General features: G+C 40.7%; 1 protein-coding gene across 9 annotated transcripts in view; it reads left to right on the plus strand.

Moving 5' to 3' along the window:
• The window catches only part of usp32 (ubiquitin specific peptidase 32), a 232,654-nt gene that overhangs the window by 42,942 nt on the left and 164,274 nt on the right, over positions 1-25,438 (plus strand). For all 9 annotated transcript variants that reach the window (XR_013490937.1, XR_013490932.1, XR_013490935.1 and 6 more), the window contains exons 3-5: positions 6,304-6,409; positions 14,183-14,301; positions 18,734-18,893. Coding sequence is in view for 3 of the 9 variants with exons in the window: in XM_033630986.2 (XP_033486877.1) it covers positions 6,304-6,409; positions 14,183-14,301; positions 18,734-18,893 (385 nt within the window). In the remaining 6 variants the exon portion in view is untranslated. The remainder of the gene's footprint in view (positions 1-6,303; positions 6,410-14,182; positions 14,302-18,733; positions 18,894-25,438) is intronic.

Here is a 25,438-nt window from a genome sequence, read left to right on the forward strand (position 1 = left end):
CTATTATTAGTGAGGAAAAAGATGTACTAGCCCTATATATACCTACTACTACAGCGCAAACACCGGCTCAGGCTCACGACACACCCTCGTCAGCTGCTGTAGGTAAACAGAGGAATACCAAAATGGTGCGAAGTTGTGATTTCCCCAGCTGTGGGAATAAAAACATCGCCGGCTCCCAATTCCATCGGTTTCCTGTTACAGATGTAACCCGTAGGCAACTTGGGCTTGTGTCAATTGGGATGAACCTCGCTACCAAGCCGGCGAGGGTGAAGCAGCTGCGCGTATGTCAGGCTCACTTCAGCTGCCCACAGATCCCTACGGACAGAGAAAACGCAATTTCCGCACTGCTGTGCCCAAAGAGAGATATATTACCTAATACCAGTCTATATAACGATGTCTGTAACTGACTGTCTGTAAAACAAAATGTTTGACTAAACTAATAGCCTGTTGTGTTGTGGAGAGTACATTATGCGCGGCCTCGTTTTACCGTCGGCATTTAGTTTATTAGGCGAACTGCTAAATCCATGACATGAGTAATCAATCACATAGAAATGGTGAATTCATATGTGATTACGACCAGTCTCTGCTTTGTTCTGGTGGTGGGTTAGCCAAAGTTGCCTACGGGTTACATCTGTAACAGGAAACCGATGGAATTGGGAGCCAGCGATGTTTTTATTCCCACAGCTGGGGAAATCACAACTTTGCACCATTTTGGTATTCCTCTGTTTACCTACAGCAGCTGACGAGGGTGTGTCGTGAGCCTGAGCCGGTGTTGGCGCTGTAGTAGTAGGTATATATAGGGCTAGTACATCTTTTTCCTCACTAATAATAGCCTACTTGTTCTCTGTTGGAAACAGCCGATGAAGTTTGCATTAGCCGTTGCTATCCTGCGCACCTGCACGGTGTGGTGATGAACTGTCTAATTGATTTCTGTTGCCGTGCTGTCTTGTGGGCCTGCACGGCGGAGTGATACTGGCCAGAAAATAGTCCCAATTGATAGCAAGGTCTGACGTAATGCGCGGATGTTTTAAAATGATTGAAATAGCCTAACAAAACACATGCATACTTTTTTGTAGCTTAAAACCTTTTGGTTATGTGTCCCCCGTACATCTTCAGAACTACTTTTCTCTGGTAAGCTACGGGCGATTTCTCAGAGCAGGAGGCTCGTTGACAGTAGTGACACTGTCACATCAGAGCTACAGATGGTCAGCGTTTCACACAACTTCATGTCCAAAAACCCGAACTATCCATTTAAGGGCTAGGGCTACGAGCCTATGTTGGTGGCTTATGTAGCCTATGTTTGAACCATTTAATTAAAATGTCTGCATATCAAAAGCCAAAAACTTGAATATGTCGTTCATTCTTTGGAAGGGCTACAAGCATGATTTGTGACATCACAAATATTTTAGAAGCCAGTCATGGTCCAATGTTCAACTTACACAAGTGTGATGTGAAACTTGAAACTCAGTGCACATACACTGAGAATGGACTTAACAGTGAAACCTTTGGGATGAAGAATACAATTGGCATATTGATAGATTCTAGCATTTTTAATGAGGGAGAAGGTGTAGATGTCATTTTAAGGATTTTAACAAGATAATTGAATTTTTTGTGGAAAAACTATAACATTCATTATAATTCAAAGAGAAACATTTATATACGTTAGAACATGTCTTGAAGGAATCTTTAATTTTCATCAAAAAAAAGATTGTGAACTTAATTGTGATGATAATCACAATTATTTTAATCAATATTATTATTACTATTATTATTATTTTTCTTTTAATTATTTCTTCCCCATATACACACATATACAAAATCACACATACAATAATATAACTCAAACACACATGTACGCCCACAAACAGAGCTGTCTTGGTCCATGTTACTATCAAAAAGTACACGGACCAGTCTTAAATCTTGAAAAATGTTTTCATTACTTCAAAGAATGAACAACATATTCAAGTTTTTGGCTTTTAATATGCAGACATATTTTAATTAAATGGTTCAAACACAGGCTACATAAAACACCAACACAGGCTCGTAGCCCTAGCCCTTAAAATCATATGAGCATTTTCATCAGATAAATGTGAAAACAGCCTTCGAGCGTCAAGCTCACACATACATCATTCTGCACAGTGAGGCTCAAACATTCATCTGTAGGAACAAGAAGAAAACACATTTTTGAGTGGAGGAGAATTAAGTTATTGTAAACCATGGTTTTTAAAACCTTACAACCTGCACCTGACCCCCTATGAGAGCCAACCCATCCCGCTGTAGGCCAGATGCTGCAGAGAAATCCGTATTAACAAGAGGCAGAAGAAAATAAAATAAATCCAATTAAACGACATATTTGCTGCCACAGAGTAATTCTGTGAACTGACAAGGAATGACCAGTGTGTGTGTGTGTGTGTGTGTGTGTGTATGTGTGTATGTGTGTGTTGCTCTGTCACTTTCTGACCCGCCCCACCCGACCTGCGGGTTGCTTGTCAACACACGCATCACCATTGGCAGGTGTATAAGTAAACAAACAAACAACAACAACCACAAAGATCATTATTCAGTCTCATATTACATTTGTGGGAAGTTATTACAGTTTAGATTTTCACCTTCCCACATATGTAATAATTTCCTGCAAATGTAATAGTTACTACATTTGCGGAAAATTGTGTGTTACGTTTGTAGTAGGCAGCTGCTATTACGTTTGTGGGAAATTTATTACATTTGCGGGATTATAACATTCAAAGCTGCAGATTTGTATTACGTTCGTGGTTTATTACGTTTGTGGGCTGTTATTACGTTTGCGGGTGTAACAAACCCTCCTTTGGCACCTTTGTTTTCCTGACTGTTACAATTTGGAGGGCGGCAGTGGCTCAGTCCATAGGGACTTGGGTTGGGAACTGGAGGGTTGCCTGTTCGAGTCCCCGTCCGGACCAAAATATGGAGCGTGGACTGGTGGCTGGAGAGGTGCCAGTTCACCTCCTGGGCACTGCCGGGTTGCCCTTGAGCAAGGCACTGAACCCCCCAACCGCTCGGGGCGCCTCACCAAGGGCAGCCCCCTCACTCTGACATCTCTCTACTTTGTGCATGTATGGGTCCTGTTTGTGCATGTGTGTGTCTTTCGGACCTGTGTGTAATTGACAAGCAAGAGTTGAATTTCAAGCAACATTGAATTTCCCCTCAGGGGGATTAATAAAGTAAATAAACTAAACTAAACTAAACTTAAATTATGATTGCTACATTCTGTAGGCATAAATATAGCTTTAGAGCAAATCTCAGGTGTATTTAAATAGAGATGATCAATACAAGTTGCTACTCTTTTGCCATCATTATTAAAACTGATTCTTGTTGGTTTATCTATTGCTTGAGACAGCCCTGAAGCTGCACATACATCTGTTAATTTCCTTCTCATTGGACAGGACAAAGACTTCCAGTCTAATTCATATCTGCCATAAAATATAATTCAAAATTGGTACTACAAGCAGAGTCCAACATTTCACATATTTTGTCTAGATATTCAGAATTAGCACTGGGGGGTCTGTAACCACATCCTATGAGTATAGGTTTAAGATGCTTTAAATGTACTTGCAACCAGAGAGCTTCAATATCAGATTGCATTGCCTTTTTCTTACAGGTAGGTGGCGCAGCACATAAATGCAAACCCCACCTCCATAAGCATTTCTGTCTTTCTTATAAATATTAAACCCCTCTGTCATCAAGGATGTGTCCTCAAAAGTAGCATCTAAATGTGTTTCAGACACAGCTAAAATATGAAAATTATTAGACACGAGTATATCCTCCACTTCATTTAATTTATTTTTAATACTACATATATTTATGTGGGCCATTTTTAGGCCTTTCTTTGGTAGTTTATGTGACATCAAACAGAGTGTACATTCTATTCAGTCTTATTTGGATTGATTCAAGTTCGGAGCAACATAAAATACATTTAACATAGTAACAGATACCCACAAACATTTTAAAAAAAAATATATACAGTCAGGTCCATAATTATTTGGACAATGATACAGTTGTCGTCATTTTGGCTCTGTACACCACCACAATGGGTTTTAAATGAAACAATGAATACCTGCTTAAAGTGCAGACTCTCAGCTTTCATTTAAGGCTTTTTTCAAAAATGTAGTATGAACCGTGTAGGAATGACAACCATTTCTTCACACAGTCCCCCGACTTTAAGGGCTCATAAGTATTTGGACAAACTAACATAATCATCAATTAAACAGTCAGTTTTAATACTTGGTTGCAAATCCTTTACAGTCAATGACTGCCTGAAGTGTTGGACCCATAGACATCATCAGATGCTGGGTTTCTTCCCTGGTGATGCTCTGCCAGCCCTTTACTGCAGCCGTCTGCACTTCCTGCTTGTGTTTTGGGTGTTTTGCCCTCAGTTTTGGCTTCGGCAAGAGAAATGCATGTTCAATTGGATTCAGGTCAGATGATATGACATGGCCATTGCAGAACATTCCACTTCTTTGCCTTAAAAATGACTTTGGTTGCTTTTGCAATATGCTTCAGGTCATTGTCCAACTGCACTGTGAAGCATCGTCCAATGAGTTTTGAAGCATTTAGTTGAATCTGAACAGGTAATGGTGCCCCAAACACTTCAGCTTTCATCCTGATGCTCTTGTAAGCAAGACAAGACTTCACTAGAATAAATACAGAGGGTTTATCACAAGATGCAAACCATTGGTTAGCCTTAAAAGGCCAGATTAGAGTTTGTCAAAAACCATCTAAAAAGCCTGTATAGTTGTGGAACAGCATACTATGGACAGATAAAACAAAGATCAGCTACCAGAATGATGGGAAGACAAGAGAAGGAAGAAGGGAAGGAACTGCTCATGATCCAAAGCACACCACCTCATCAGTGAAGTATGGTGGAGGTACTGTTATGTCATGGCCATGTATGGCTGCCAGTGGAACTGGTTGTCTTGTATTTATTGATGATGTGACTGCTGACAAGAGCAGCAGGATGAAAGCTGAAGTGTTTGGGGCTACATTATCGGCTCAGATTCAACCAAATGCTTCAAAACTCATTGGACGATGCTTCACAGTGCAGTTGGACAATGACCTGAAGCATACTGCAAAAGCAACCAAAGACATTTTTAAGGCAAAGAAGTGGAATGTTCTGCAACGGCCAAGTCATATCATCTGACCTGAATCCAATTGAGCATGCGTTTCTCTTGCTGAAGCCAAAACTGAGGGCAAAACACCCAAAACACAAGCAGGAAGTGCAGACGGCTGCAGTAAAGGGCTGGCAGAGCATCACCAGGGAAGAAACCCAGCATCTGATGATGCCTAGGTGTCCAACACTTCAGGCAGTCATTGACTGTAAAGGATTTGCAACCAAGTATTAAAACTGACTGTTTAATTGATGATTATGTTAGTTTGTCCAAATACTTATGAGCCCTTAAAGTTGGGGGACTGTGTGAAGAAATGGTTGTAATTCCTACACGGTTCATACTACATTTTTGAAAAAAGCCTTAAATGAAAGCTGAGAGTCTGCACTTTAAGCAGGTATTCATTGTTTCATTTAAAACCCATTGTGGTGGTGTACAGAGCCAAAATGATGACAACTGTATCATTGTCCAAATAATTATGGACCTGACTGTGTATATATATATATATATATATATATATATATATATATATATATATATATATATATATATATATGAACACTTTGTATTGTCACAGAGATTATACCACTGGTCTATCCGTGAGAATCAGCCAACCTCCAATAATGTACTTGAACCAAAACATAATTCATGAAAAAGCATGTGTAATCACCAACGATGAAAACTTCCAGTGTGATACGCCACGTCATAACTCATCTGTCAGTGCCCCCACCCCCCCTTCTGCTGTCAAAGCGTAAACTATGTTTTGGTAAAGGGATATGTCCTCACTCAAAGCCTCTCATTGTTAGTACATCACTTCATAATGGGCTTCATATTATTTAAGCTTTGATTGTTTTAATTGCATGGCTGCTTTATTCGTTTGTAGATATTACAAGTGTGAATGATGTGTCAACCTTTTATACTGTCTGTGTAACACATGAAATGGAAATGAGAAAATGCTGTAATTTGACTCACTGGTGACCACTGATGGTAAAATTGTCTGAGCTGACAGCCTCGTTGCTCATCCATACATGTTCCTGTTGTCAGCACTGTAGTGAATAAATGGACCTCTGCTAACTTGTTGATCATGTTGCAGACAATGTGAACATGAGGTGATTATTAAGTTGTCTATTTTTTCACATTGCCCTGTGTGTTTTATTACTTTTAGGTGATCTACACCTCATTTGGAGGCTCATCTAAAGGGCTGCACTTCAATAATCTGATTGTGGGTCTGGTGCTTCTGACCAGAGGACGGGATGAGGAGAAGGCCAAGTGTAAGTTGTTTGGAATGAGTTAACAGGAAGTGTGTGTTGCTCTTCTGTGTGTAGAGTTTTGTTGTCTTAATATTAGTGCAAGTGAACGTTCTTTCTTTCTTTCTTTCTTTCTTTTGTTAATCTTAATTAAAGGGCCAGTGTGTAATATTTGGCATGGTTTATTGTCAATCTGAATCTGAATCTGAATATTCTACCCATTAATATGTTTATACAAGTGTATGATCGCTATAATATAAAATTTGTTTGGTTTTCGTAGCCTTATAATTATGCTTTTATATATATATATATATATATATATATATATATATATATATAGCAAGGGCCTTGCTTTAGAGAGGTCGCCATCTTGCGCCGCCATGTATGTACGGCAGACCGAGTGGACAATCCAGCCAGCCAGAGAATGCGTTTCGCGTGTACAAATGAACCAACGAAGACAGCGGAAGGAAGGAAGAAGGAGGAAGAAACAGCAGAGTGTGTTAGTAGTTCGTCGACAGAGAGTAGTGAAAAGTTTTTTTAGTTATAAAGTTTGCGAATGGACCACACTTACCACGCAACAGGAGAGAATGAACCCGAACCGTCATCTGCGAGGAAAAGAAGACGCAGCTTCACTCCTTGTGATGCACTCTCTGCGGCGCTTTTCCTCCTGGTGATATATCTCCCAGCGATGGTAGCAGTAGCACCGAATCCCATTCTGTGCATTCAGCCTCTCTTCTCACCCGCTCAGTATCAAACACATGGAGTTCCTCATCTGTATGCTCCGGCTCAAACAGGTATGGCTCTGGGTCTGTGTCCGCTACAAGAAACTCTTCAAAATCGCGTTCAAAGTCGTCCATTACAGCTACTATAGTCCGGAGATATTGCTAGGCTAAATAAACAGCTGAGCTCTGTTACCGGCTACGCTGTCAGTCAGTGTGCGGGCTGGAGATTGGCGGAGCAGAGAGGGGAGGGGGGTCCCCACTCATTATGGCAAACGAGTATGTGTGTAAAGTTATGAAGTGTGTCTGTTACACTAGAAGAGTCAGAGTTTGGGATGGAGTGGAGTGTTACCGGAGTTTCTGGAGTGCTCAAATAAACGGGCCTTTTTCCCGAACGCTCCTCTGGTCTCCTGCTCGTGAGGGATTCATTACAATATCGTAACATGGTTTAGATTTCTAAATAAACATTCACCTCGTCGCTAGATAGACCTACTCCTGAAAAAGTCGTGCGCAAGGCTTTTTGTCCCTATGAGGCCACCGTCATTTACCCAACGGGAGGGGTGAGCGAGTGAGCCCTGCAATCTAGAATTTGACCACTGATGTCACTGTTTTCAACCCATTTTACACACTGGGCCTTTAATGCTGTTTTTCAAAGGGCTTCCACACACTTGAACCACTGTTTTTGACACGGCTGTCTGAGCTGAAGTAGAGCCATCTAATTCATTTTTGCTCTGTTCACTGGAAGCAGACCGCAGAATTTACAAGTGTCTTTAGTTCCATGTGACGCATATGGAAATGGACAAATTATCCATTTTTTGTCCGTCCGTCCCATCTTTGTGAACACGTAATCTCAAGAACGCCTCAAGGCTCTGATTGGAGGGAGAGCTAACCACGCCCACTTAGGAGACAGGAAGAGTAACCGTTTTCTTAACATTGGATAAGCCTATGGTGGGGTATCTCTGGCTACAGTTAGCAGTGTGTTTCCCTCTTATCTCGCTGCTTTCCAAACTGCCAGCTGGCTGTCGCTCTGCATCACGTGGTATAACGCTACGTCGTTGGGAGCGCTTGTTTTTATGCAGATGATGTCCCGACTCCCGGCATGGGTGGGGCCGGCAGAATCGCTGTCATTGAAAAATGCATATGAATCAAGATCACGATTTTATTACGATTAATCGTGCAGTCCTATAAGACAGTTGTTTTGTCGGTGAATGTTGTAAGTTGTAATGGAGCCAAATCATGTGCCGTTACCTTTGCTAAATGTTGCTGTTGTCCCTGGTTTTATATGAGAAGAGGAAATGATCGCTAGACGCTAGGCCAATTTATACAATGTAAAATGCCATAGACTTGTGCTAATAACGTTAGCATGTTGTATTGGTGGGGGAAATGTGTCCAGATAAAGACAAGTGTTTGTCTGTCAGTTCTGCGATTTATAGTGAAGCCAATTTGTGTACTTGAAATTGTCTCAATTAAGACATATTTAATGTGTGTTTTGAATCAACTATATAAATAAAGTTTGATTTTAAATAAACTTTACAGCACTTAACACAGTCCTCCACCGCCGACTAGTGTTTTGGAGGTGTAACTGCAGAGTGACACAGGCACACCACTGCAGAAGTAAAACTAACGTGCAGATTTTTTTTCTTCCCACGACTTATCAATTAGTTGAAGATTATGTGCGACTTTAGTCAACCAAGATTTTCTTTGGTTGACTACAGCCCTACACCTCAAATTTGGCACAAATGTTCACTTGGACTTATCAATGAACTGATTGGATTTTGGTGGTCAGAGGTCAAGATCAGTCTGACTTAGGCCTTATTTACACAGCAAGGGATGCGTTCATGTAGCGCTCGCAAACGTTCACTGTTTACACATGTTTTCATTTCGGCGAGCATGTTAACAGGTTAGAGCATTCACACCGCATCCGTTCTACACGCTGCTCGAGTCGTGCTGCTTTCGCGAGCAAGCTCGAAAATAGAAGAGACGAGTTGCGAGCAAATGGTTTCTGTATTCAACAAAACAACTTGTGTTTGCATGTGTTGTGACCTCTCTTGGCCACCGTAGGCACCGAGACGAATGGGCTTTTTGTGCTAAGGCTAGTAATACAAAGCAGACAAAGACGTTTGTGGTGCTAAATATTAATTCTCCACGCGTAGGAATAACCACTTGCGTGCAAACCTGTCCAACCTGGGCTTTGGGTCCAAACTCACTTCTTCTTTAGGGTTTATTGGAGATTTGCAAACACGGTGCACTACCGCCACCAACTGTTCAGGTGTGGTTTGTATTTTGACGGGACAGCAGTAGTTGCTGTGAGACACGTCTGTTCGGTTTTGGTGTGAATACACGTGTGCTACTGCTACGCTTGTGGACCGTTTCGCGACCGCATCGCTTATGGTGTAAATGAGGCCTTAGCATCTGTCTCATTCTTGTGAATGCGTTATGTCAAGAACACCTTAACAGAATTTCTTTAAATTTGACACAAATGTCCACTTGGACCAAAGAATAAACTAATTAGAATTTTGTGGTTGAAGGTCAGGGTCACTGTGAACTTTACACAAATGTGTATGAGGATGAAATAATGAAATGATGACTTTTTATAATCAAAAGGTCAAAGGTCAGCTTAAATGTGACATCATAATTCTCTGCATAAAACTTTTCTGGCCATTATTCAGTGTCATATCTCAGGAACAGAAGGGGAGACATTTAGTCAGATAATGAATTGGTGACATGACTCCTGGGTGTCCACCTTGAAACTGTGCTGGTTGTATAGATCTGTGTGTGCTGTCCGAGGGAAAATGTGTGTGAGGCATACATGTGTTTACAGACATGGATGTAAACTGTAAGAGAAACATGACTGGTGCGAAGTGGTATACAACCATGTGGCAGTAATTCAAGTTTTTTTAGTAGTGGCATGAGTAAGTTGGATTTCATGCAGGAAAACCCTCATCCTTCGCTAGAACTGCCAGTTACACCTGCAGATTTTAAATATTTTCCCCTATACTTCACTTTGAAGTGCATATATCCATCCATATATCCTGTCTCTATATTGAAGTTACAAAAGTAAGATTATCCAGGAACTTCTCCTCCAAGGTTTAAGGTTTATTAATTGTCATTGCACAACACAGTGTTGCACAACTAAATGCACATTGTAGTCTCTTTATGCTACACAAGAAAAACCAAACAATTTTTATGGTGGATAACAATGCCAGTTTGTAATGTTTTCAGTTAGTATGCTTTCTATTACTCCTCTGTAAAAATTGACGAGAACTTGGCATGGGAGGATGGCATGGAATTTTGAGTCTTATTAAGTTTCCTGAAGAAATGCAGCTGTTTCTGAGCTTGCTTAACCAGGGTGGTGAAGTGACATGACCATGTCAGGTTCTCTGTGATGCTAAATCCCAGTAACCTAAAACTTCCTCCACCTCAGCTCCACTGATGTAGTAATCATGGTGGCTGTGGCTCAGGAGGTAAAGAGGTTGTCTACCAGTCAATAGTGGTTTGATCCCTAGCCCCTGCTGTCTAGAACCCCAAATTGCTGGTGTTTGAATGTGTGTGAATGATTATCTGAAGAGCAGGCATCTTGTATGGTAGCCTCAGCTACCAGTGTACGAATATGTATGTGAATTGTGTGACTGGTGCCTGTAGTGTAAAGGGTTTTGTGGTCGCTAAGACTGTAAAAGCGCTCGTTGTGTAAATGCAGTCTATTTTGCATTTTTGTAGTTTCCTTTAAAAGATTTATTTTAATCATATCCTCACTTTTCCATATTGTGAACATAAATGAGTCTCCTGGATAATTTTGTGATACTATAACTTTATGTTTTTAATTACTTCAGTTGTTTTTTTGTTTTGTTTGTTTGTTTGTTTTTTTAAGAAAAAAAAGAAGTCTTTGATTCAAGCTTTTTAAATATAAATATTTTCTGGTTTCTTTATTTCTTTATAACAGTAACTAAATATCTTTGGGTTGTGGCAGAGCCTTCCATAAGCACCAGCTGCAGACCAAACAGCCAACTACTCATACAAGTCCAGTCGGCTACTTTATTGTACTTGTATTGTATTCATTTTTAATAAAATAGGTTTGATTAACAATTACTCATGCAATGAGCTAGGGTTGTGCCGATGGGCGATCCGATCGCCCATCGGCAATAGAAGGGTTGTTTCACAAGGGTTGTTGTTGATGTCTTTTTTAAATGACGATGCAATTGCGAGGTGTGGGGGGGAGACAGAGCGTGTGTGGAGCATGCTGACGAGATCGAGGCTGAACGAGGCTGAGTGAGAGGAGACAGAGGGAGGCTGCTTAGTGAGAGAGCAGAGGGTGGGGGGAGGAGGGGGGGAGATCAACGCCTCCACCCGCTCGACGCAAGCATACTCGGGCGTACTATAAGCGGAGCGGACTCCGCGAGGAATGTCTGCAGTCATTCGGGCTTTCATAGTCGAGCACACTTCCGCGTTGTAGTTTCCTGTAAAAATGTCCGTGAAAAATCCCTGCGATGTGAAAAATACATGCCGAGCAGTCACTGGTGCGCAGTCGTAAAATCTGAGCTTTGCGCGCACAGGGCTTGCGGACTTCCGCTTTGAGTCCGCGCGGACCTCCGCGGAATCCGTTCCGCGTATGTTCCGCCCAAGTATGTTCGGGCCTTAATGCGCATGTCGCGGAGCGGTGAACAAACCAAACAACACAATGTCAGGAGAAATTGAAAAGATATGCCGTCTATGTAAAGTCAACTTGCTAATTAAGGAGCCATTACATGTTCAAGAGTTTTATAAAGCTGCTCAAATGCCAAAGAGATGCTATAGGTGAACGATTCAGCGGTGACGAGTAATGACCCCCTGCCCCCCCGCCCCCCCGCGATGACATCGTTCATCGGCGATTTCACTAGATGACGATAGGACAATAGGATATGGACAAGATCGCCCAACTCTACAATGAGCCCTTCACAAGATGGAATAAGCACAGAACACCTTAAGTATCCCAAGAGCACCTGAATGTGACTAGGATGTGAAGATCCGTCGCTCTGCATCGATATATCGAGTAATGATCAACGATCCAATGTTATCAATTCAAAGTGAAAGCATTGATCCATATTGTCATCTTTAGGATATGCTTTTATTTTGAAAGTCTGTGTCACTGTCAAACAGCCAGGCAGATGGCAAACAGCCAAGAGAAAGACAATGAGGATAACCCTATTTACTCTGGAATAAATCAGCAGTGTGGAAATATTTTCAGTTTTGGAGAAAATAGGTCAATAGACAGAGCACATACAGAATGTAAACAATGCCATTAGGAGATAAAACACAATGTAACATTACCTGCCTGGCTGGGCATCTCATCCTGTTAACTTCTCACTACAGCAACATTAGCGTCTCTGTTTCAGTGATGTTCGGCTGAAAAAAAGGTGCATGCAGACTGAAATTCAACTGTGTTGTTCTTTCGGGAGATGTAGTGACTTAAAGGTAGGATCTGGAGGATTTTCAAACAAAACAAAATACAGACATATACAAATGAAATCCTGCTTAATCATCACCTATGGGCTTCTACTCGTGTGGTGGTGACTCTGTTTGCAGAGCTCCTGCCCTTTAACTGTATTTTGATGTTTTTGTGAGCTCAGACCGCTTCTGGGCGGAGATTTCCCCAGCCAATGAGAGAGCGCAGGCGCCGTGCCCAAGCTTGTCCGAGCGTGCACCAGCGCGAGCCTTGCCTGAACCTCTTCTGTGAAGCCTTCTTCCGTACCTCCGGGCTCTGTACACCCGGGAGAGTTGAGCCTGATAGGAGGGGCCAAATTTGAATGTGTGTTTACAAACAGCAACTGGAAAATCCTCCAGACCGTACCTTTAAACCAATGATGAGAAAGAAAAATGATAACGTCACATGCAATTTGTTAAGCAATGAGAAGAGGGAAAAAAAAGTCCGCTAGCAGCTAGGCTAATATGCAATGTAAACATGCTTAAGCTAATAATGGGTCACTAGAAAAAAACAATTGTTTTATCCATGAACCTCGATTGGCTGACACCTGGTCCTGGTTCCCAGTCGGCAATGCAGCTGACCCCTGTTCCTCGTTTCCAGTCTGTGATCCAGCCAACACCTGCTCGTCGTTTCCAGTGGGCAGTCTGGCAGACACCTGTTCCTGCTGTGCTACAGCGATCCACTGAGGATGAGCTTCAACTGCTATTGGTTCCCAAGCTGCAGCAGAGCAGTCTTCAATGCCTGCCCATCTGCAGCAGTCACTAGTTCCTGCCCAGCTGCAGCACTCCCAAGTCCCTGCTGAGCTGCAGCAGTTTCCTGGTTCCCTGCTTTCACTAGATTCCAGTTCTGCTCTCCAGCTGTTAGCCTCCTGCCTTTCTGTCCTGTCAGCAGCCTCCTGCTTGGCTCTCCATGGGTCCAACCTGCAGCCGGATCATCAGCTACCAACTGACATTCCTAATCTTAAGTTCCTTGATCATCCCCCAGTGGGGTCTCATCTTCATGATTGGGTTCCAGTGGGATCCCATCTCCATGATTGTGTTCCAGTTGGGTCTCGTCTCCATCCTCCAGAGGGGTGCAACTTCTTTGCCAAACTCTGTGCCATCCTGTGGCCCTGCCTATGTTGCTGACTTCCTGAGGTGCTCTGCGCATCTGGTCACCCTCCTGAGCTGCCTCTTTCTACTGCCCTGAGCCCGTCTACCTGGGGTCTCATGCTCTTAGAGACTGTATGGGATGAAACACACACACATAGCCTAATTAGATATTTCGAATAGATATAAATCAAAAATAGGCATTAGTTGCAGCCCTACTACAAAGTACAATCTATGTTTCACACATGAAAAGTGCGCAAATCATAATTTTAAGGGCTGAGATTGGATGTTTTGTGCCAAAATGCACCTTCTTGTGGCCTCCACCTCCTCTCTTCCCCTCTTATTTTTCTGATAGCTGTGGTTGAGTTTTGCAGGCAAGCTAACCCATCAGGAAGTTATTGACATTGCAGCTTCTACTGTCCTTACTGATGTGACATGCAAGAGTCCTGCCTTCCTGTGACAAAGCTGAAATCTTTTCTGACACTGTGTGTGTGTGTGTGTGTTTGTGTGTGTGTGTGTGTGTTTGTCACAGACCTCTTCAGCCTGTTTGCCAGTGATCTGGGTGGATATGCTGCTCGGGAAGATATAGAAGCAGTTCTGCAGGTCTTGGATGGAGAAGTTCCTGCTTCCGTCAAAAAGTGCTTCAGTGAGGTCAGCAAACACCACAGCCTGTCTGTCACCACATGAATACGCATATTAGCATTTACAGTCATTCTAGTCAAATGTCTTGTTAACTCATTTTGGACATAATGACCGCAGCAAATAAGCTACAGACTGATAATTGCACCCTCATCAATTGATTGATTTTATTAGGCCATTTCATTTTATAAAAAACACAACATTCCATTCCATGATCTCTCTGGCTCATGTTAAGTTTGTTTTCATCGTTACAGAGGTGTTTGTCACGTGCTCATAAAACAGCTATTGTTGTAAGTTTCCCACATGGAGCCACCTCCACAGACATGATGCAAAGTTTGGCAGTACAGTGAGTTATTGTGCTTGTTAATAGAGTACAAAAGCGCCTTTTGAAATCAAAATGGTGGTCACACCAGATACTGACTGGTTTTCTGATCCCCCCAGACCCCCCAATAAAGCAAAACTGAACATTTTAGAGTGGCCTTTTATTGTGGCCAGCCTAAGGCACACCTGTGCAATAATCATGCTGTCTAAAAAAAGGGAGGCGGAACTGCATCAGTAACAAAAACCATAATGTCCTCAAATTAAGTTTCTTTTAACAGTTACACATCATTTGAGCATCATGCTCAAATCTACACATTTTTAAACCTCTTAAACTGTTTGGATTTTAAACAACATATCACACAGCCGACCCACAGCAGAGGGTGCACCCTGGACCTGGTCATAACCTATGGCCTGTCCGTGAGTGTGTCCTCTGTTGTGGACCTGGCTGTGTCCGACCACTTTTGTGTGTTTTTTAACATCACCAGTTTTAACCAACAGGAGGTCCAGATTTTACAGAGCACACCTGCAGAGATTTTACCAGCACCCTGTGATTTTATTGTGGACAATTTTAACAACAAACTCAAGTCAACGCTGGACTCAGTGGCTCCACTTTTAGAACAAAACCAACACCCCCTTGGAGAAATCAGGAAATCAAACAACTGAAAAGATACTGTAAGAGTGCTGAGAGGAGATGGAGAAAATCAAAACTAACAGTCCACTACGAATTATTACATCAACATCTCAAAACCTACAATAACGCAATCAAACAGGCAAGAATTTCCCACTTCAAAAAACTAATCTCTGACAATAAAAACAATCCCAATTTCCTCTTCTCCACAATTGATATTTTAACAAACAGTAATTTTAACAGATCGCCTAAGACAACAGCCAATGCCCTTTGTGAGGACTTTGCAGACCACTTCAGAAGTAAAATCAGTGACATCAGATCCAGTCTTTTATCTCAACAGATTTTAACTGTCGACACACCTGGATCATTGCTTTTACCTGAGGAAACACTGGAGAGTTTTGCCCTGGTTGATGCGAGGACACTTGGTCGAGTTTTCTCCCAAGTAAAGCCCACAACCTGCCTTTTAGACCCAATTCCCACACCGTTTTTTAAAACGTTTTATGGATTCTTTGAGGAACAGCTACTGTACATGGTGAATTGCTCTCTTCAGACGGGTGTCTTCCCGACCTCCTTGAAAACGGTGGTGGTGAAGCCCCAAGCAATTTAGACCCTAACATTTTTAATAATTATCGGCCTGTATCCAACTTACCATTTTTAAGCAGAATTTTAGAAAAACTGGTTTTTACCCAAGTAAATTATTTTTTAGATACAAGTAACACTTTAGAGAAGTATCAGTCTGGTTTTAGGATGAACCACAGTACCGAGACAGCCCTTTAAAAGATTTTAAACAAAATCAGGTGCAATTTAGATAAACTCACAGTCTTGGTTTTACTGGATCTAACCGCCGCTTTCGATACAGTCGACCATCACATTTTATTAAATAGACTGAGACACCTGGTCGGCCTCTCTGGTACTGTTTTTAACTGGTTTGTCGCTTACCTTACTGATCGACACTTCTTTGTAAGTATGGATACATGTTCCTCAGGAACCCATGAGATAAAGTGTGGGGTCCCCCAGGGGTCAATTTTAGGTCCAACTCTTTTTAATCTCTACATGCTTCCCCTGGGGGACGTCATCAGAGGCACGACATTAGCTTTGCCCTTTTTAACTGCATTTTAGACATAAAGTCATGGATGGCAGCGAATTTCCTGCAGCTCAACCAGGACAAAACAGAGGTTTTAGTCATTGGTCCTGAAGGCCAGAGAGAGAAACTTTTACCAAAACTACAGGATTTTAAACTAAAACAATCTGTAAAAAATCTGGGTGTGATTTTTGACTCTGAGCTCTGTTTTATTCCACATATTAAAAACATAACAAAGGTAGGTTTCTACCACCTTAAGAATATAGCCAGAGTCTGCCCATTTCTCTCTCAGGCCAGCATGGAGGTGCTGATGCATACTTTTATCTCCTATAGGTTAGATTATTGTAATTGTAATATTATATATATATATATTAATTTTAATATTTTATATATATATATATATATATATATATATATATATATATATGTACAGTGCCCTCCAAAAGTATTGGAACAGTGAGGCCAATTCCTTTATTTTTGTTGTAGACTGAAAATATTTGGGTTTGACATCAAAAGATGAATATGGGACAAGAGATCAACATTTCATTCACATTTCAGCTTTTATTTCCAGGTATTTACATCTGGATCTGATACACAATTTAGAAGATAGCACCTTTTGTTTGAACCCACCCATTTTTCATGAGAGCAAAAGTATTGGAACATGTGACTGACAGGTGTGTTTTGTTGCCCAGGTGTCTCCCAATTACATTGATTATTCAAACAATAAATAGCACTGAATGTCTGAGCTCAGTTTCAGATTGAGTATGATAGGTTTTGCCTGTGCAGACTGCATTTAGAGGTGGAACCAACATGAAAACCAGAGAGCTGTCTATGGGTGAAAAAGAAGCAATTGTGAATCTGAGAGAAGATGGACAATCAATCAGAGCCATTGCACAAACATTGGCCATAGCCAGTACAACCATTTGGAATGTCCTGAAGAAGAAAGAAACCACTGGTGTACTAAGCAACAGACGTCGAACAGGTAGACCAAGGAAAACATCAGCAGTTGATGACAGAAACATTGTGAGAGCTGTAAAGAAAGACCCTAAAACAACTGTTAGTGACATCAGCAACAACCTCCAGAGGGTAGGAGTGAAGGTATCACAATCTACTGTTCGCAGAAGACTTCATGAACAAAAGTACAGAGGCTACACCAGAAGATGCAAACCACTCATTAGCAAGAAGAATAGGAAGGCCAGGCTGGAATTTGCCAAAAGGTACAGAGATGAGCCTCAAAAATTCTGGGAAAAAGTTTTATGGACTGATGAGACAAAGATTAACTTTTTCCAAAGTGATGGAAAGGCGAAAGTTTGGAGAAAGAAAGGATCTGCTCATGATCCCAAACATACAAGCTCATCTGTGAAACACGGTGGAGGTAATGTCATGGCTTGGGCTTGCATGGCTTCTTCTGGGACAGGCTCTTTCATCTTCATTGATGATGTAACACATGATGGCAGCAGCAAAATGAACTCAGAAGTCTACATAAACATTTTGTCTGCTAATTTAAAGAAAGATGCAGCCAAACTGATTGGGAGATCCTTCATCATGCAGCAAGATAACAACCCAAAACACACTGCCAAAACAACAAAGGAGTTCATCAGGGGCAAGAAGTGGAAGGTTTTAGACTGGCCAAGTCAGTCTCCAGACTTAAACCCAATAGAGCATGCATTTTACCTGCTGAAGAGGAGACTGAAGGAAGTAACCCCCCAAAACAAACAACAACTGAAAGCGGCTGCGGTGAAAGCCTGGGAAAGCATCACAAAGGAAGAATGCCAAAGTTTGGTGATGTCAATGGGTCACAGGCTTGATGCAGTTATTGAAAGCAAAGGATTTGCAACTAAATATTAAGTCTCATTCACTTTAATCTATTTTAAGTTTATATGTTCCAATACTTTTGCTCACCTAAAAATTTTGTGTTCCATTACAAATAATGCTATCTTCTAAGTTGTGTATCAGATCCAGATGTAAATACCTGGAAATAAAAGCTGAAATGTTGATCTCTTGTCTCATATTCATCTTTTGATGTCAAACCCAAATGTTTTCAGTCTACAACAAAAGTAAACGAATTGGACTCACTGTTCCAATACTTTTGGAGGGCACTGTATATGTATATATGTGTGTGTATACATATGTGTATGTACATATACACACAAACACACACACACACACACACATACATATATGTATATATATATATATATATATATATATATGTACAGTTTATACTCTAATGGATTAATTGACTAATCGTTTCATCAACTATCCCATCCTCATTAAAAAACCCTGCTCCTGCCAAATGCACATACACAGGAACATGTACTCTAGGTTCACAGTCAGATAGAGACTTACAGATGCAGATCATTATCTGCTTTGACAGACTAACAGCGTAATTGTCTGTTTGTGTGTTGTGGCAGGGTGACAAGGTGAATTATGAGCGCTTCAGGAACTGGCTCTTACAGAACAAGGAAGCCTTCACTTTATCCAGATGGCTTCTGTCTGGAGGAGTGTGTGTCACACTCACAGATGACAGCGACACACCCACCTTCTACCAGACCCTGGCTGGTGTCACACACTGTGAGTTCCCAAAACACTCTGAATTATTGTGTTTGCATATATTTCATGTCCACTTAGGCAAGTCTGTTTTCATGTAGATGTTCATACTCATGTTAATAATCTGTCCAGAGAAATATTATTTGCTAGCCATTTAGTGTCTTTTCTAAGTTGATACACTATACCATACACTGAAAAAAGCCAGTCTTCTGATAATGGGAAGTCACTAATGAATGCTTGGTGTACCTGTACTATGATATTAAAAATAAAAAATTGTGAGCCTATCCTTTAAAGTACAGTAGGTAATTTTCATGATAGTAACTTTTGTCATATTTGTTGAAACTGTATCCACACAGTTTTACATGAGACCCGTTTAAAATGCAAGGAGTAAAAAAAATATGTTACAGTGTTTAAGATATGTAGCATTTTTTTGTTATTTTGAAGCAACCCCAACAACAGTTGAGATGGAAATAATTTTATTAGGAGTGATTTTCAAACCCCAAATATTAGGCATGAAACTGTTCACTGAATTCAAGGTTTGGTTTCATTATGGTACAGTGGTGTCATAGTTCAGTATTTTTTTTATACAGCAGAAAAAATTAGAAATGTCAGAGAAATTTCCTTAATTTTTAAATGTTTTAATTATTTTTTTAACATAATAAAATACAATCTTTCTTGACTTTGAATAATGATGGAGCTATATCTAAGTGATCTATCCTCTGGGGTGTCTTTCTAGCAGCGTGGAAAACAAAAACAGCTTCTTATAAAATATTAAATTTAGTATTGTAATCATGAAGAAATACAAACAAAAGAAACAATTCATTTTTTCTTTAATTCTTTAAATGTTTGAAAATTTGTTTTTGTGTGTGATTTCTGTTTGAACGCTTTATACATGAGAGAAAATACTTGTTGAAAACATGTGAAAAGACTGCGAACTGTGTAGTACTGTATTGTTCGAGTTAAACCTTTAAATAGTTTTCATCATGTCTCTGTCCAGGATTTTTTGGGTGGGCCTAAAAGCCTGCTCAAGGATGCGCTGGAGCCATACTTCCTTTCTTTCACCCACTGTTTGTTGCAGTGAGTTAGCTACGTCCCACGAGCTCTCTGAGATCTTTCAGTCTAATAAAAACATGAATAAACATCTCTGTTAGATGCCACATTCATATAAACACAAGCTAAACAGCTGTCAGTACTCATCATCAACCATTGTTTATTCAGGGAAAACTGACTGAGCATTAAGCTCTTTTACAGCAATGCCCTGAGTTAACATTCAGTGGGCTAGAAGGATACAAATATATAATTGCAATAAAGTGATAAAAAAAGTCCATAAAAACAAAATAAGTAGCAGCAATGTCTATCAAGAATTATAAACAGCAATGAAAACAGTAGAAAGATGAAAAAGTTAAATAATTAAGAATGGAGTCTGCCATAAAGGACAGAAACATGACAACAACAACAATAAAAACAGTAACAGGTAGAAAATCATGTCTGTCAATTAACCAAAGCAGCAACACTGTAAAACAACCATATCATCAAGCATATACTTGAAATAATCCACCGATACATACCCGTCCATTTTCAATACCTCTTGCAAATTGATCCATTTATGTGGGGGAAAAAAACTAAAAGCTAATTTACCAAGCTCTGTACTGATCTGAGGGGTTTCAAGGGATAAAAATTCCTGTGATTGTGTGCGATGAGAGATGGATTTGATTTTTAAAAGGGAAGTGAGGTAGACGGGTAGCTTTCCAAGCAATGCCTTATAAACAAAAAGGAGACAATGTTTTTCTCTTCTATTAGTGAGTGAACACCACCCCACATTTTGATACAGCTCACAGTGGTGATTTCTAAAATAATCCCCAGTAATAAAACTGAGAGAACTGTGGTAGACTATAGTAAGTGATTGTAGTGTGGATTGAGCTTCATGGATATACAAAATATCACCATAATCTAAGACTGACATGATAGTTGATTGAATAATTGTCCTTCTATTCTCTAAAGAGAAACATGACCTCAATCTGTACAATGCACCAATTTAATTCTCACTTTCTTTGTGAGCTCAACCACGTGTTTTAAATGAAAGCTTGTCATATAGCCAGATGCCAAGGTATTTGTAATCTGTAACATGTTCAATGCGGGTGCCATTAAGGGAACAGATGGAAAAGGCGTCAAGATCACACTTCCCTGACATTGGGAACAACATGAATTTAGTTTCGGTTTCATTTCAAATCAGTCTAAGATTTTTTAAGGATTTCTGTACACAGTCAAATGCACACTTAAGGTTTGATACAGCTTCCTTGAGCGATGGTGCACAAGCATAAAGAATTGTGTCATCTGCATAAAAATGTGCTTTACAGTTTTCTACAGAGGCACAGATATCATTTATATACAAAGTGAACAACAATGAACCTAAAATTGACCCTTGTGGCACACCATTTTTTAATTTTAAAAACTCTGAATACATTCCTGCAGCATTTGTACACTGGGTTCTATCAGTGAGGTAATCCTGAAACCATTTAAAGGATGCATCATCAAAACCCAGCGGGGCCAATTGATTCAGAAGCAGTATGTGATCAACAGTGTCAAGAGCCTTTGACAAGTCTATAAATAGGGCCGCACAGTGTCTCCTACAATTTCTAGGGCTGAAATTATATCATTTAGAACCACATTTGCTGCTGTAATGGTGCTATGGCTGGATCTGAACCCAGACTGACTGGGACTTAAAATAGCATTTGCAGACAGAAAAATACAGAACTGTTCATTTACAAAAGATTCCAACACTTTAGCTAGGCATGATAGTTTTGAGATAGGCCTATAGTTATTTAGATCATTAGTGTCTCCTCCCTTATGTAGAGGACTCACTATTGCTGACTTCCAGACTTTTGGAATTGAACCAGAGCTGAGCGCTAAATTAAAAGTGTGCGTCAAAGGCACAGCAATGATGGGGGCAGCAAGCTTTAAGAGATAGGGATCTAACTGGTCTGCGCCCAAGGAGCATTTCATGCACTTTGAATTACACAACGCATGATAGACTTCAGAATGGTTAAGCGGTCTAAATGAGAAAGAAACATTACCTGAAAATAAGACCCCCTCTTTCTCTGGCAAGGTAGAGACATTATCATGAGGCTCTGGTTTGTCATATATGCTACTGAGTTGTTCAAACAGAGAGGGGGGAGGGGGGTGAAGTAATGCCTTTAAGAGATTTAACTACTTTCCAGAATTTTGCTGAGTTGTTACCACCGTCAGACAGATTTTTTTAAATAGTAAGTACATTTGTTCCTAAGATGTCTTAAAGTTTGCCAGTCCACAGCACTACCATTGGATCTAGCCTGTGCCCAAGCTTTATTTCTTTGTGAAATTAACTCAATTAAATCACGATTAAACCAAGGGTTACATCTGTTTTTAATCCTCAGTCTCTTAACTGGTGCGTGTTTATCCACTAAGGAGTTAAAAACAGACAAAAAGCATTGCAATGCCACGTCAGCATCTGGGATGAGACTTGTGAGAGAGAGGTCACTGATATGTAGGTCATGTAAGCAAGCCTGTTCAACAAGGTTTTTAAATGACCTCTTATGGATATAATTCAATTCAGTTTTATTTATAAAGCCCAATATCACAAATCACAATTTGCCTCACAGGGCTTTACAGCATACGACATCCCTCTGTCCTTTGGGCCCTCACAGCGGATAAGGAAAAACTCCCCAAAATAACCCCTTTAACGGGGGGAAAAAACGGTAGAAACATCAGGAAGAGCAACTGAGGAGGGATCCCTCTTCCAGGACGAACAGACGTGCAGTAGATGTCGTACAGAACAGATCAACATAATAAATTAACAGTAATCCGTATGACACAATGAGACAGAGAGAGAGAGAGAAAGAGAGAGAGACAGAGAGAGATGCAGGACAGACGATAATGACAGTAGCTTACAACAACATTAATGAAAGTAATAATATTATAATTAATAATAATATATTAATATCTGATAGTATACATGTGTGACAATAATCATATGTGTATAATAATAGTAGAAGTATGACTAATGATAGCAGCAGCAGGAGGCATCTGGCAGGACCACGGCAGCAGCACAACCACACACGTCACACTATCCAGGCACCGCTACAATTAACCTGAGAGACAGTGGAGCACAAAGGCTCCGGAGAAGAAGCCGCGTTAGTGACATCCAGAATGGCCGAGTTAGCAAGATGCAGTAATAGGACACGAGAGAGAGAGAGAAGGAGAGAAGGTGCCCGGTGTATTATAGGGGGTCCCTTCGGCAGACTAGGCCTAAGTCAGCCTAACTAGGGGCTGGTACAAGGCAAGCCTGAGCCAGCCCTAACTATAAGCTTTATCAAAGAGGAAAGTCTTAAGTCTAGTCTTAAATGTGGAGACGGTGTCTGCTTCCGGACCGCAACAGGAAGATGATTCCACAGGAGAGGAGCCTGATAGCTGAAGGCTCTGGCTCCTGATCTACTTTTGGAGACTTTAGGGACCACGAGTAACCCTGCATTCTCCGAGTGCAGAGTTCTGGTGGGATAATATGGCACTATGAGCTCTCTAAGATATGACGGAGCTTGACCATTTAGAGCTTTATATGTTAAAGGGAAATTTCGGTTTATTTCAACCCGTCTCCTATCGTTCTAAATTTGTTTCAAGTCACTAGTGACATAGAAATAATAGGTAGCATGTTAGCCGTTAGCCTAGATACAGCCGTAGCGTCAGACCTGTTAAAACGTAATTGAACGGGCATCCTTTCAAGTGCAAAGTTAGTCTACTGAACAAGCTTTTTCTCCACAAAGACCGCCTCATATCGTTAGGATAAATGTCAGAGAACATACAGAAAACGACATGTAAACATGTTGTCTTACCTTACCGGTGTGCTGCCATGTTTGTTGTTTACCATTTAGCTAAGGCTGCAACCGGTCCCATTCCTTGCAACAGAGGCATTCCTCTTCTGTGGGCATTGGGGCACAGCATTCACAGGTAACGTTACACCACCAATCTCCAGAGCTAAAGCCTTCCAGCAGCGATTCCTCCTCTGTCGTCCTCTACCTGTTGTGCCTCTCTCTCTCTCTCCTCCTCCGTTCTTCAGTTTCACAAAGCTCTTTGTCAGTGTATTCTGGCTCAAATAAATACCTCTGGATCCAGGGTGGGCTTTTTTAGAAGAGGTTTAATTACAGCTACCTTAAAAGACTGTGGTACATAGTCTGTTAATAAGGATATATTGATCATATCTAATATATGAGTGTTAACTAAAGGTAAGACCTCCTTAAGTAGCCTAGTTGGGATGGGGTCTAAGAGACACGTTGATGATTTAGATGAAGAAATCACTGCGGTCAATTCTTGAAGAGAAATTGGGGAGAAGCAATCTAAATTTTGTTCTGTACGACATCTATTGCACGTCTGTCCGTCCTGGAAGAGGGATCCCTCCTCAGTTGCTCTTCCTGAGGTTTCTACCGTTTTTTTTTCCCCGTTAAAGGGGTTTTTTTTTGGGGAGTTTTTCCTTATCCGCTGTGAGGGTCTTAAGGACAGAGGGATGTCGTATGCTGTAAAGCCCTGTGAGGCAAATTGTGATTTGTGATATTGGGCTTTATAAATAAAATTGAATTGAATTGAATTGAATTAAATATATATTAGGTCTTAGAGCTGTGTTTGAGGTTAGATAGGTACTATCTGAGGACAGGAGGTCATGAATTTTGCCTCTAATAGTTAGAATTTTGTCATTAAAAAAGCTCATAAAATCATTACTGCTAAGGGCTAAAGGAATACAAGGCTCAATAGAGCTTTGACTCTCAGTCAGCCTGGCTACAGTGCTGAAAAGAAACCTGGGGTTATTCTTGTTTTCTTCTATTAATGCTGAGTAATAGTTTTCTCTGGTATTGCGGAGGCCCCTCTTATACGTTTTGAGACTGTCTGCCCAGATTAAACGAGATTCTTCCAGTTTGGTTAATCGCCAGTTCCTTTCAAATTTTCGCGGTATTTGTTTTAACTTACGGATTTGAGAGTTATACCAAGGAGCGAACTTTCTTTGCTTTGTTAACTTCTTTTTAAGAGGAGCTACAGAGTCGAGTGTTGTTCGCAGCGAGCCTACGGCGCTATCGACAAGATGATCAATTCGGTAGAGTTTAAAGTCAGCACGGGAAATCTCTGTTACTGAAGGACTTGGTATTGAATTTAATGACGGAGTAATCATTTCCTTAAATTTTGCGACAGCACTATCTGATAAACATCTAGTATAGTAACCGTTGCTGAGTGGCGTGTAATCGAGTAAAAATAAATCAAAAGTAATCAAATAATGATCCGATAGCGAGGGATTCTGTGGAAAGACTGTTAGGTTATCAATTTCAATTCCATACGTCAGAACTAGATCGAGGGTATGGTTAAAACAGTGAGTGGGTTCATGTACACCCTGACTGAAGCCAATGGAGTCTAATAATGAGATAAACACGGTAGCCAGGGAGTCAATATCAATGTCGACATGAATATTAAAATCGCCTACAGTAATAACTTTATCTGATTTAAGAACTAAACTGGATAAAAACTCTGAGAATTCAGAAACAAATTCAGAATAC

The sequence above is a fragment of the Epinephelus lanceolatus genome, chromosome 4, assembly GCF_041903045.1.
Source record: "Epinephelus lanceolatus isolate andai-2023 chromosome 4, ASM4190304v1, whole genome shotgun sequence".
NCBI lineage: Eukaryota > Metazoa > Chordata > Actinopteri > Perciformes > Serranidae > Epinephelus > Epinephelus lanceolatus.